Source organism: Tachyglossus aculeatus, chromosome 11 (genome assembly GCF_015852505.1).
Source record: "Tachyglossus aculeatus isolate mTacAcu1 chromosome 11, mTacAcu1.pri, whole genome shotgun sequence".
Classification (NCBI taxonomy): Eukaryota; Metazoa; Chordata; class Mammalia; order Monotremata; family Tachyglossidae; genus Tachyglossus; species Tachyglossus aculeatus.
This window is the reverse complement of record NC_052076.1, coordinates 52,162,049-52,174,423: the sequence shown is the minus strand read 5'-3', so window position 1 is coordinate 52,174,423 and position 12,375 is coordinate 52,162,049. Positions and strand designations below refer to the sequence as shown.

General features: G+C 52.3%; 1 protein-coding gene across 8 annotated transcripts in view; it reads right to left on the bottom strand.

The window, feature by feature from the left end:
* Window positions 1–4,320: 4,320 nt before the first annotated feature.
* Window positions 4,321–12,375, bottom strand: part of ZNF821 (zinc finger protein 821) — a 37,341-nt gene continuing 29,286 nt past the window's right edge. For 7 of the 8 annotated variants that reach the window (XM_038754384.1, XM_038754377.1, XM_038754378.1 and 4 more), the window contains 3 exons: window positions 11,702–11,806; window positions 9,266–9,432; window positions 4,321–5,272 (listed from right to left, as the gene is read on the bottom strand). In XM_038754384.1, coding sequence (XP_038610312.1) covers window positions 4,618–5,272; window positions 9,266–9,432; window positions 11,702–11,806 — 927 coding nt within the window. In that variant the 3' untranslated portion in view covers window positions 4,321–4,617. The remainder of the gene's footprint in view (window positions 5,273–9,265; window positions 9,433–11,701; window positions 11,807–12,375) is intronic. The other variant, XM_038754382.1, reaches the window with a different exon arrangement.

Sequence of the window (12,375 nt, the reverse complement as noted above, 5' to 3'; positions counted from 1 at the left end):
CTTGCAGACTATGCAGAGGACTGTGGATGGAAAGAGGAGAAGGGCGGTGCAGCCTCGGCCCTGCTGAGTCTCCTTAGCAGGAGCGCTAATAATAAAATGCACTTTTCACACTAAAGATTTTTTTTCGTCGTTGTTGTTTTCCCACTTCCAATCCCCGTAAACGGAAAATTGACAGTCCAAGTGACGCCCCCATCCCCACCCCCCAAAGCTATCCGTACTGCAAACCCCCCCAGCAGTGCGATGGCCTGGAAAGCCGGGTTCCCGCCTGCAGTGATCCGGGGCGACTACCCTCGTGCCTTTACCCGCCGCCAATCTCACACGCGTTCGTTCCCGTCTTCCTGGCCCACCGTGGGGACTGAGATTCCTCAGAGGGGGCCGTTGACGAGGTGGGGACGCATCCGCTGGCTGGACTGGGAGTTTGCACTTAGGCGTGAGCTACAGATTATTAGGCCAGTGCTGAGGGAGCCAAAGGCGGGAGAAGGTGAGTCCCCTCGGCTGCCTCGAGGCCCAGAGGAGAATCTGTATTTTTGCCGGGGGCAGGGGGCGGGAAAGCGGACTTTCGGCGCCCATAAGGCCGACCTGGAGTATTAAAACAGGGCTGGTCCCCGGCGTCCTTTCGAGTTGAAAACTAAAAAACTAAAAATAGGGCCCCTTAGCCAAACAGCGTCCGTCCCATCCGCAAAGGGAGCAAATTGCTCCGTTCGCACAGCACCTTACACGGGGGGAGGCAGGCGGGCGGGCCTGGGGAGGGAAAGTGGCATTCCAGGTGACTTTTGGGTCCCGAGGAGGAGGGAAGGACTTCACTGGGGAGGACTGGATGGACTGAACTATTTTAGGTAGGAGTTCCCTGTAGATAAATGACCAATCCCTCAACTATAATCCCCAGTATGTAATGGCTGAATTACCATGTAACCAACTGCATTGTATCTAAAGCCTTAGAACTAGTCAGGTGCTCCCCTCACCCGATGCTGTCTCTCGCCCTCTAATCCTACCTGATCTTTAACTAAAGCATTAATAATTCTAAGGATAATCTCTATTTTGTTGTGCTTTTTTGTAACTGTTTTAAATAAATCAATTTGTACTGTATATTTGTACCTTTTGTGAGATCCTTTTTGCTGTTTTACCATTTTAAGTCTCTGTACTTGGCTACACACAGATTGTATTTTTATTGTTAATGCTCTTCTTATGGATATCTGCATTTAACTTGTGGACTATGTAAACACAGTATATATATATATATATATCTATATATCTATATATCTCTATCTATATAAACTAATAGCTTTTCCTTTTGGTGTTTGCGCCTTCTTCCTCCCTAGGTTTCTGCCGGAGGGGTGAGGGGACGAAACCCATTCTTTACGTTTCGAAGAGAAAAAAAAACCCCGTCCTAGCTATGAGATCCCAAAGACTCCAAGTAGCCCGCATTCGGAGGGGTCAGCCCTGGAAGTAGGGGCAATACCACAAGGAATGGTGGTGTTCCTTGGCCGGATCTCTGTCTGAACTTGGCGGGACCGTCCCTAGCCTCTGGGAGCCTTGCCGTTGGCTCTTTCCTCTAACCTGGCTGGAGAGGCGAATCCCGCCAGCATTTGCCGAAACGCCTTCATCCGTCATTAGCAACGAATGTGGTTGCGCTAGCAGTAAGTGAAATGCTCCTTCTGATATCGGCGCCCAGGCCCTTCCCAGTGGTGGTGGTCTTCCCTTTCGCGTTATAACAGGAGCAACTTTCGGCGGAGGCGAGGGCGGGAGGATTAGTCCGGGCCACAGCCGGAGGTGTGCACGCTGCTCCCGGTTGGTCCGCTGAAAACTCGGAGAAGTTGGCTCTCTCGTGGCTCTTTAACTGTTTTCTTTTCGGTAAAATGGGGATAACGTGGAACGGACCTCCAGACGCTTAAAGCTTGGGCTAATGGGATCAGTGCGGCCTTGTCCTTCGAGAGCCGAGGCAGTAGCTAGCAAATAAGAAAGTAAAAAGGAAGTAATAGATCGGTAAACAGTGTTGTCTAGTGGATGGAGCACGGGCCTGAGCCTCAGAAGGACCTGGGTTCTAGTCCCCACTCCACCGCTCGTCTGCTGCGTGACCTTGGGCAAGTCACTTGACTTCTCTGTACCTGTTACTGTCTTTTAGACCGTGAGCCCACTGTTGGGTAGGGACTGTCTCTAGATGTTGCCAATTTGTACTTCCCAAGCGCTTAGTACAGTGCTCTGCACATACTAAGCGCTCAATAAATACGATTGATGATGTTACCTCATTATAAAATGGGGATTGAGACCGAGCCCTGTGTGGGAGGGGAACCGCGTCCAACCTGATTAGCTTGTATCTGCCCCGGCACTTAGTAAAGTTCCTGGCACCTTAGAAAGTGCTTAACAAGTACCATTTTTTTTTAAGAAAGGGTTTCTTGTGAAGGAAAAGTCCTCTCGTATCACTAAGGATTCCTCTGGCAACGAATTTCAAAAGGTTTCTGCTCTGTCTATATCAGGACCTGAAAACATTCACAGTCTCCCTCGATTTTATTTGTGAACAGTTAATTCGCAGGGTCCCGGCCCCAGGGAAAAGAGCTAAGCCAAGGGCCACTTTGGTGATTGTCTCGTTGGCAGCAGACAGGGTTCCTAGCATAGTTATTTTCTGGTTAAAACTTCACCGGACCACTTCCTTCAGGACCTCAAGAAGCTATAAATTATCTAAATAATAATTTAATTATAATTTATATAATAATTTATAATTATCTAAGCTGTACACAACGCTCAGGGCAGGTCAAGGGAGGCTCTGTGGGGAAAATTTCACTCAGTGTGCTGGCTGATGCCACAGGGGCTTCTTTGAAATTAATTACCTCAGTTCCCGGCAACCCCACGGTGTGTGTGTCGGTCACAAAGGCAACCACCATGGCAGTTAATCTTAACTCTGGCTCTGAGCATTATTGCCTCGGGCTCTAGAGCCACTTTAATTTGGCTTTCTTGTAGATGCATTTTAATACCCCATTCCAGCTTCAGCGGATTACCACAGGAACAAAAGGGACACAGAGCGGGCGGCGGCAATATTTTCTTTTTTTAATATTTGAGCTCGGTTTTAAGGAGACTTCTTCATGCCCAAACAGGATGAGGGGGATGCGAGAGAGTAGCCGGAAGTCCGGTGTGACTGTGGGAGAGCAGCAAGGACCAAGACAGAACTCTGACCAGGCATCCCTGATCCGCCACGTCTGCTGTGTGACCTTGGGCAAGTCACTTGGCTTTTCTGAGCCTCAGTTACCTCACCTGTAAAATGGGGATTAAGACTGTGAGCCCCACGTCTGACAACTCGATCACCTTGTATCCCCCCCAGCGCTTAGAACAGTGCTCCGCACATAGTAAGCGCTTAAATGCTATTATTATTATTATTATTATGATATCGACCCCTCTACCACTGGCTTGTAGTAGCGCTGGGAGACGTGGAAGGGCTACTGACCCCCGCCAACTCTTTCTAAAAAGTTCTGGAGCAGCTTCTGCAGGCGGGACACGGAAAGATGACCAGAGACTTTGGGGCCGGGGGGAAAAAAAAATAAAACCACTTGTGTTCCTCTGCTGACAGTAGAAAACGGGAAATGGACACTGACTCTCGAACCATTGTGGGGCCATGTTGGAGGCTGGGAGAAGATCGATTCTCTCCCTCCTGCCCCGATCGCTCTCCTAACCCCCCGTTGGTGACGTGGGCCTTATCACTGCCAGTATTTGTTTCGGTGCATCCCCGGAGGGGTCGGTAACTCGTTCTCTGGAAAAATAATAACTTAAAGGTGTGAACGAGTTAGACACCGCTAGGGAATGAGTTAGGACGGCAGCTGCCTCCTTTCCTGAAGCGCCCTTACCTCTTCCAGCCCCGGGGGAGACCTAGGGCTAAAATGTTCCTTATAGCGCTGGTTTGAGACTGTGAGCCCACTGTTGGGTAGGGACTGTCTCTATATGTTGCCAATTTGTACTTCCCAAGCGCTTAGTACAGTGCTCTGCACACAGTAAGCGCTCAATAAATACGATTGATGATGATGATGATTCGTTCATTCAATCGTATTTATTGAGCGCTTACTGTGTGCAGAGCACTGGACTGAGCGCTTGGGAAGTCCAAGCTGGGCTTTGTGTCTCCTGCCGTCCTGATGACGGGAAAGGGGAAGCTTCCCTTGGGCCCAACTGGGCAGTGCTTTTAGAAGAATTTCCTCAGATAGAGGGTGGCCTTATCGGCCGTTCCTCCAGACTGAAGCAAAACCCTTCGGTTTGGGTGGCCTCTTGAAGCCGCCGATGACGCCGACCACCCCCTCGGCCTGCGACGGAGTTGGGAGAGAAGCAGGGAAGGGGACTTGGTGGAGATAAAATTAATTTATTTGCCCTCGCAGCACGGCGGGCTGCCCCGGGGCGGCGGCCCCCCGGGCCACCGAGCCCACCCGGCGGCAGGGGCCGGGGGCGTCCGGCCGGTTCCTCCCCGGTGCCCGTTCCCGGCCCCATCCCCGCCTCCCGCATGCAAGGGGAGCTCGGGTCCACCCGCAGCCGTGCCAGGGCCGCCCCGACTGTGGGATCGGAGGGGAGGGGGGGGTCTCACGGACAGGCAGGGATCGGGTTTGGGTTTGCCGCCGGGAGGTGGAGGGAGGGGGGGGTCCCGGCTCAATGCAGCGAGCTGCTGTTCTGCTCTTCGAAGGTCATCTTGCCCAGGAGCTGGCTCTCCAGCTCCACGCTGCCTACGGGCAGCTGGAAAAAGTTCATCTCGGCTGCCAGGGCGGCCATGGCGGAGGGGTCCTGGCCGAACTGGGCCCGCAGCATCATGTCCATTTTCTCCAGGCGCCTTTTGAGCCTCTTGGCCTCCCGCTCCCGGATGAGCCGGGCCTGCCGCTTCTCGGGAGTCTCGTTGGCCCGCTTCAGCCTCATGGCCTCGCGGTCTCGCTGCAGCCGGCGGGCCCTCTGTTCGTCCGTCTCCTGCATCCGCTGCAGGCGCTTGGCCTCCCGGTCCCGCATGCGTCTCACTTCCCGCTCTTCGGGCGTCTCGTTGTCCCTCCGGCTCTTCTTGGCCGTGCGCTCTCGCTCCAGCCGCTGCAGCCTCACCTCCAGGGGCTCGTTCTGCCGCCGGAGCGCCCACTTCCGCACGCCGGGGGCCTGGGCCTCCAGAAGCTTGCGGTAGGCGGCACAGTTGTTGCACACGAGCAGGATGCCAGCGGGGTAGACGGGCGGGTTAAAGGCAATGTCCTTCCCCTCGGTGCTGGAGGGGCCTTCGCTGTGGCTAGGGGGAAGAGACTCGGCATTCAGAACCTCTGGTAGCTTCTCGCTGGAAAGCAGAAACCACGGACATTCAGAAACCCGTCAGCCGGGCCTCCTCCCTAATCCTTTCCCTTAGGCAACCCAGGTCGCTGCCTTGCATCTCAACCCTGGGGAATAGAGTCCCCCCCACCCCGGGGGGCAATGGAGCAGCTTTATTTCCCTCCTGCATCAAGTGGGCCCTAACTCTGACGTGCAGGGATGGACTTGGGGGTCTAGAGACAGACACATACTCCTCCACCCCCTCTTAAGGCCCCCTCCTTTTGCGTTCCCAGCCTCGGGAACCCATTCAAATTTAAGAGAGACTGAGCTGACTTCCCAAATGCTGCTGCTGATGGCATTTATTAAGCGCTTACTACGTGCAAAGCACTGTCCTAAGCGCTGGGGAGGTTACGAGGCCATCAGGTGGGGCTCACAGTCTTCATCCCCATTTTACAGATGAGGTAACTGAGGCACGGAGAAGTGAAGTGGCTTGCCCAAAGTCACACACCCGACAACTGGCGGAGCTGGGATTTGAACCCCCGACCTCTGACTCCAAAGCCCGGGCTCTTTTCCACTGAGAGAGGCTGCAAGCCTGGTGGGCAGTAGTTTTTTTCAGTTTTGCAAACGACCCAGAGATAAAGCCGAAGCAACCCCCCCAATCTGACAGGCGGCAAGAATGGGGAGGAGACATTCGATCGCTCCTCCTCTTTCCCTGAGCCGTGGCCAGTGATAATAATAATAACGGTATTTGTTAAGCGCTTACTACGTGCAAAGCACTGTTCTAAGCGCTGGGGAGGTTACAAGTTGATTAGGCAGTCCCATGGGGGCTCACAGTTTTAATCCCCCTTTTACAGATGAGGTAACTGAGGCACAGAGAAGTGAAGTGACTCGCCCAAAGTCACACAGCTGACAGTTGGCAGAGCTGGGATTTGAACCCCTGACCTCTGACTCCAAAGCCCGGGCTCTTTCCACTGAGCCACGCTGCTTCTCCGGCTTCAAGTTGATACAGCCCCTTTGCAGAGGCAGGGGCTGGACCATGATAAGTGTTTTGCACATCCCGATGGGAACTAGACCTCCGGCAACCCAGCGTCCCTGAAGTCCAAGCTGATCCTTCCCCCAACCTGTGTCCGGAAAGTCCTGGTCCGGGTACAGTGGCGGTTCTGAGAGGGGATTCACTGACCTCCATACTTCACTCTGCTGCCCGGATCATTTTTCTGCAAAAATGTTCATCACGCCATGTTTCTTCTTCTCTCCTCAAGAACCTCTAGTGGTTGCCCAACCACCTCCCGTCAAAGAGAAACTCCTCACCGTTGGCTTGAAAACACTCAATCACCTTGCCCCCTCCTACCTCACTTTGCTAATCTACTACAATTCAGCCCGTGCGCTTGGCTCCTCTAATGCCAACCCTTCTCACTGTACCTCAATCTCGTCTATCTCTCCCCGACCTCTCACCCACCTCGTGCCTCCGGCCTGGAACACCCTCCCTCCTCATCCTGTCCTCCACCAAGAGGCCTTCCCTCTTTTCCTCTTCTCCCACTCCCTTCTGCGTCACCCTGGCTTGCCCCCTTTATTCATCCCCCCTCCCAGCCCCGCAGCACTTATGTACTTATTCATTTATTTATTTCTAGTAATGTCTGTCTCCCCCTCTAGACTGTAAGCTCATTGTGGGCAGGGAGTTTGTTATACTGCACTCTCCCAAGCGCTTAGTACAGTGCTCTGCATGCAGTGCGTTAAATACCATTCATTCATTCAATCGTATGGAGCGCTTACTGTGTGCAGAGCACTATACTAAGCGCTTGGGAAGTAATCAATCAATCGTACTGAGCACTTACTGTGTGCAGAGCACTGTACTAAGCGCTTGGGAAGTACAAGTTGGGGTAAGTATCTGCAGCATGGCTCAGTGGAAAGAGCCCGGGCTTAGGAGTCCGAGGGCGTGGGTTCTAATTCCAGCTCTGCCACTTGTCAGCTGTGGGACTTTGGGCAAGTCACTTCACTTCTCTGTGCCTCAGTTACCTCATCTGTCAAATGGGGATTAAGACCGTGAACCTGCCATGGGACCACCTGATCACCTTGTAACCTCCCCAGCGCTTAGAACTGTGCTTTGCACATAGTAAGAACTTAACAAATGCCATTATTATTATTATTATTATTATTATTATTATTACAAGTCGGCAACATATAGAGCCCAACAATGGGCTCAAAGTCTAGAAGGGGGAGACAGACAACAAAACAAAACATGTAGGCAGGAGTCAAAACTGTCAGAATAAATATAATTATTAGCTATATGCACATCATTAATAAAATAGAGTAGTAAATACATCCAAGTAAAATAGGATAATAGATACGTACAAATATATACAAGTGCTGCGGGGAGGGGAAGGAGGTAGTGCCGGGGTCGGGGTAGGAGAGAAAAAAGGGGGCTCAGTGTGGGAAGGCCTCTTGGAGGAGGTGAGCTCTCAGTAGGGCCTTGAAGGGAGGAAGAGAGCTAGCTTGGTGGATTTGGGGAGGGAGGGCATTCCAGGCCCGGGGGAGGACGTGGGCCGGGGGTCGACGGCGGGACAGGCGAGAACGAGGCCTAACGGTGAGGAGATTAGCGGCAGAGGAGCGGAGGGTGCGGGCTGGGCTGCAGAAGGAGAGAAGGGAGGTGAGGTAGGAGGGGGCGAGGGGATGGACAGCCTGGAAGCCCAGGGTGAGGAGTTTTTGCTTGAATCGTAGGTTAACTGGAGATTTTTGAGGAGGGGAGTGACATACCCAGAGCGTTTCTGCACAAAGATAATCCGGGCAGCAGAGTGAAGTATAGACTGAAATGGGGAGAGACGGGAGGATGGGAGATCAGAGAGGAGGCTGATGCAGTAATCCAGTCGGCATACGATGAGAGATTGAACCGGCAAGGTAACGGCTTGGATGGAGAGGAAAGGGCAGACCTTGGCGATGTTGCGGAGGTGAGACCGGCACGCTTTGGTGACGGATTGGATGTGTGGGGTGAACGAGACAGTGGAGTCGAGGACGACGCCAAGGCTGTGAGCTTGTGAGACGGGAAGGATGGTAGTGTCGTCTACAGTGACGGGAAAGTCGGAGAGGACAGGGTTTGGGAGGGAAGATAAGGAGCTCAGTCTTGGACATATTGAGTTTTAGATGGTGGGCAGACATCCAGATGGAGATGTCTGATTGTACGATTGTCTGCTTGACTGTCTGATGGAGTGAGATTGGCTGACTGACCTCTGCTCTGACCCTTTCCAACTAATTTTCAGTACTGGGAGAAGGAAGTCAGGATTTTGTTCTCCCTTGGGGACTACTACCACTTTTCCTATTTCAAGTCTACAGGACTAAGTGTTGCCAAATCAGGCAAAAACACCTCACCCTGGGCTTCAAGGCTGTCCATCCCCTCGCCCCCTCCTACCTCACCTCCCTTCTCTCCTTGTCCAGCCCAGCCCGCACCCTCCACTCCTCCGCCGCTAATCTCCTCACCGTTAGGCCTCGTTCCGGCCTGTCCCGCCGTCAACCCCCGGCCCACGTCATCCCCCTGGCCTGGCATGCCCTCCCTCCGCACATCCGCCAAGCTAGCTCTCTTCCTCCCTTTAAAGCCCTACTGAGAGCTCACCTCCTCCAGGAGGCCTTCCCACACTGAGCCCCCTCCTTTCTCTCCCCCTCCCCCGGCCTTACCTCCTTCCCCTCCCCACAGCACCTGTATATATGTATATATGTTTGTACATATTTATTACTCTATTTTATTTGTACATATTCTATTTATTTTATTTTGTTAATCTGTTCTGTTTTGTTGTCCGTCTCCCCCTTCTAGACTGTGAGCCCGCTGTTGGGTAGGGACCGTCTCTATAGGTTGCCAACTTGGACTTCCCAAGCACTTAGTACAGTGCTCTGCACACAGTAAGCGCTCAATAAATACGATTGAATGAATGAATTCGGGTCCACAGTGAATCGTCCCCGCGGGACAGAGTCTCCTTCTGGCTCCTCCCTCCCTGCGGCTTGTTTTCAGAGCAGGTAGGCTAAGTCTTGCGCTGACCTGTTGAAAGTGGCATGACTGGTGAAACGGGCCCCACACACGGCACAGTTGGACCGCTGGTCTTCCGAATGGATCAAGAGGTGACGGCCCAGCGATCCCGGGGAACTGAGGGCCCGGCCGCACACTGGGCACATGTAACTCTTGGCGCTCACCACAGCCGCCGTGTGCTGCAAAACAAAACCGTCGGGGTCAGCCTCCCCCGCTCTTCCCGCCCCGGCGCGTTCCCGCCCCGACCTGACACGTAACGCTCTCCGGTTTCAAGATGAGGGCAAAGGACGGGGGAACTTGGAGCTGTTTTCTTGGGAGCGCCCAAGGCCCAAGAGATTCACCTCATGCTAGAGAAGATCAGCAGGAGGGCACCAGGGCAGAGCAGCTCTGGGCAGCCCCGGCTGCGGATCCCCCAGTGCCAATTCCTCGTTCCCGTTCACCGTACCTTGTCCTCACCTGTCTCGCCATCGACCCCCGGCCCACATCATCCCCCGGGCCCGGAATGTCCTCCCTCTTGCCCATCCGCCAAGCTAGCTCTCTGCCTCCCTTCAAGGCCCTACTGAGAGCTCACCTCCTCCAGGAGGCCTTCCCAGACTGAGCCCCTTCCTTCCTCTCCCCCTCTCCATCCCCCTCATCTTACCTCCTTCCCTTCCCCACAGCACCTGTATATATATATATGTTTGTACATATTTATTACTCTACTTATTTATTTAACTTGTACATATCTATTCTATTTATTTTATTTTGTTAGTATGTTTGGTTTTGTCTCCCCCTTTTAGACTGTGAGCCCACTGTTGGGTAGGGACTGTCTCTATATGTTGCCAATTTGTACTTCCCAAGCGCTTAGTACAGTGCTCTGCACACAGTAAGCGCTCAATAAATACGATTGATGATGATGATGACGATGATTCCCCGCCCTCCGCCCCAGCCCAGAACCCAGTCCTCCCTTTCAGGGGGAGGTGGGGGAAGGATGAAAGCTGACCCCGTTGCGACTCAGTAGCCGTCTCAACCAGGGACGGCCCTGCTGGTGGTGATGAGGACCTAAAAGACTATTCCCTCTCAGCAGGGGTAAACTGTTTAGCTTCTACTGTACTGCCATTGTTTCTGTTGGACCTACGTTCTTTTTATAATGAATGCGTCCAGTTATTCTTTCCCCACATGTCCCTCTTTGATTTGGGAGCTGCCTGTGGGCCACGGTCTGAGCCTGAATCAAAAATAGCCTTATAGAATTATTCCTGCGCTTAGTACAGTGCCGCCTTTAAGTCGCGTAGCAAATAACAAAACAAGTCAGCATGAAGCAGTGGGTCCTTTCTGTCTGGGCCTGGAGTTATTCCTGAGGGACTGACCCTCAGGTTGGGGTTAAGCTTATCGGTCTGGTCAAAGATTACGTTCTGGGGCACTGTAAGACCTGCGATAATTTCGTCCCCTGCAGCGATAAGGACTCTTGGACTACTAGAATTGCTTAGGGCCTAGCAAGAACCTGTTCATCAGAAGAGTCCTTTTTTAATACTAATAATAATAATAGGATTTGTTAAGCGCTTACTATGTGCCAAGCACTGTTCTAAGTGCTGGGGGAGATACAAGGCAATTAGGTTGTCCCACGTGGTGGCCACATTCTTAATCCCCATTTTCCAGATGAGGTAACTGAGGCCCACAGAAGTGAAGTGACTTGCCCAAGGTCACACAGCTGGCAAGTGGCGGAGCCGGGATTAGAACCCATGACCTCTGACCCCCAAGCCCGGGCTCTTTCCACTGAACCACGCTGCTTCTCTAACCTAGAGGCTTGTGGATACAAGCGCAGGTTAAGACAAGGTGAAGAAAATGGAATTTACCCAAGTGGAGAGAATAATGGTGGGAGGACAGTGAGTTTAAGTGCTTTTTCTCTGCTTTGAAAATTTCTTGTAAAAACGTTCCTCATATAAAATCAGGCACCTTTTTGATACGGTCTAGGCTATAGAGAGTTGATGGCTCACTGGTACTGATCACAAGGTTCGGATGCTCTTGGTTCCAGTGCAGAGTAAAAATGGGCCAGATTTATTCCATCCTATCTCTCAGACCCCTATCCTAACTCCCAGGACTTGAGAAGCATTTTGAGAAGATTTTTCTCTTTCTCATCAACAGACTTTGGATTCTGTCTCGCCATTTTCAATAGTTCTTTAATCGTATTTCGATCCTGGAGGATAATTTCCCTAGTGTTTCTCTACCTGGGAGTTCCCGGGACGGTCCTACCTCCTCTCCCAACAACCTGCAAAGTGAACAGGGGCACAGATTTGTTTCCCCATTTTACAGGTGGGAAAAGGGAGGCTCAGAGGAGGGGGAAGGCCCCAGAGTTAGTCAAAGCCAGAGCCAAGAGGGGAATTCGGGTCAGGAAATGAGGGAAATTACCAGATTCTGAAAGAGAGAGGGGAAGGGTGAGCACCAACGTCTACCCCGTCTCAGACTTCATACCTGATATACGTGAGCAATGAGCTGCTCTCGGCTACCACAGTCCAGCTGACATAGGGGACACTGGCAGAGCACAAGAATAGGGTCAGAGTTCAAATTCTCAGTAACCTAGGAACAAGGAAAGACCAACTCAGTGAGACGTGAACCGGAGATCCCCAAAACTGCTGCTCTGGACACCAGCCAAATGTCTGTTCCTGCTCTTTTCTGCCCAGACCCTACTCACTTCCAGGGCACCACTGAAAATGTGATATCAAATCACATTTTTAGCTTCCCTCTGTAGAATAAAAGGGGAAAAAAAAAACCGGGGGAGGAGAGCAGAGTGAGCCACGCTCCCAAACAGCCATGGTCCCACAATATTTCTTCCCTTCCTTTCCGCGGGCAAGTGGCTTAGGGGAAGGGGCACGGGCTTGAGAGTCGGAGGGTCTCTTGTCTGCTCTGTGACCTTGGGCAAGTCACTTCCCTTCTCTGTGCCTCAGTTACCTCGTCTGTAAAATGGGGACGAAGACTTTGTGGGACAGGGACGGTGCCTGACCCGGTTATCTTCTATCTACCCCAGCGCTCAAGTAAAGTGTCTGGCACATAGTAACCACTTAACAAATACAATTATTACCCCACAGATCACAGTCCTAGTACAGGTCTCCTAAAAAAGAAGAGTTTAAAAAAAAGGTCGGCGGCTT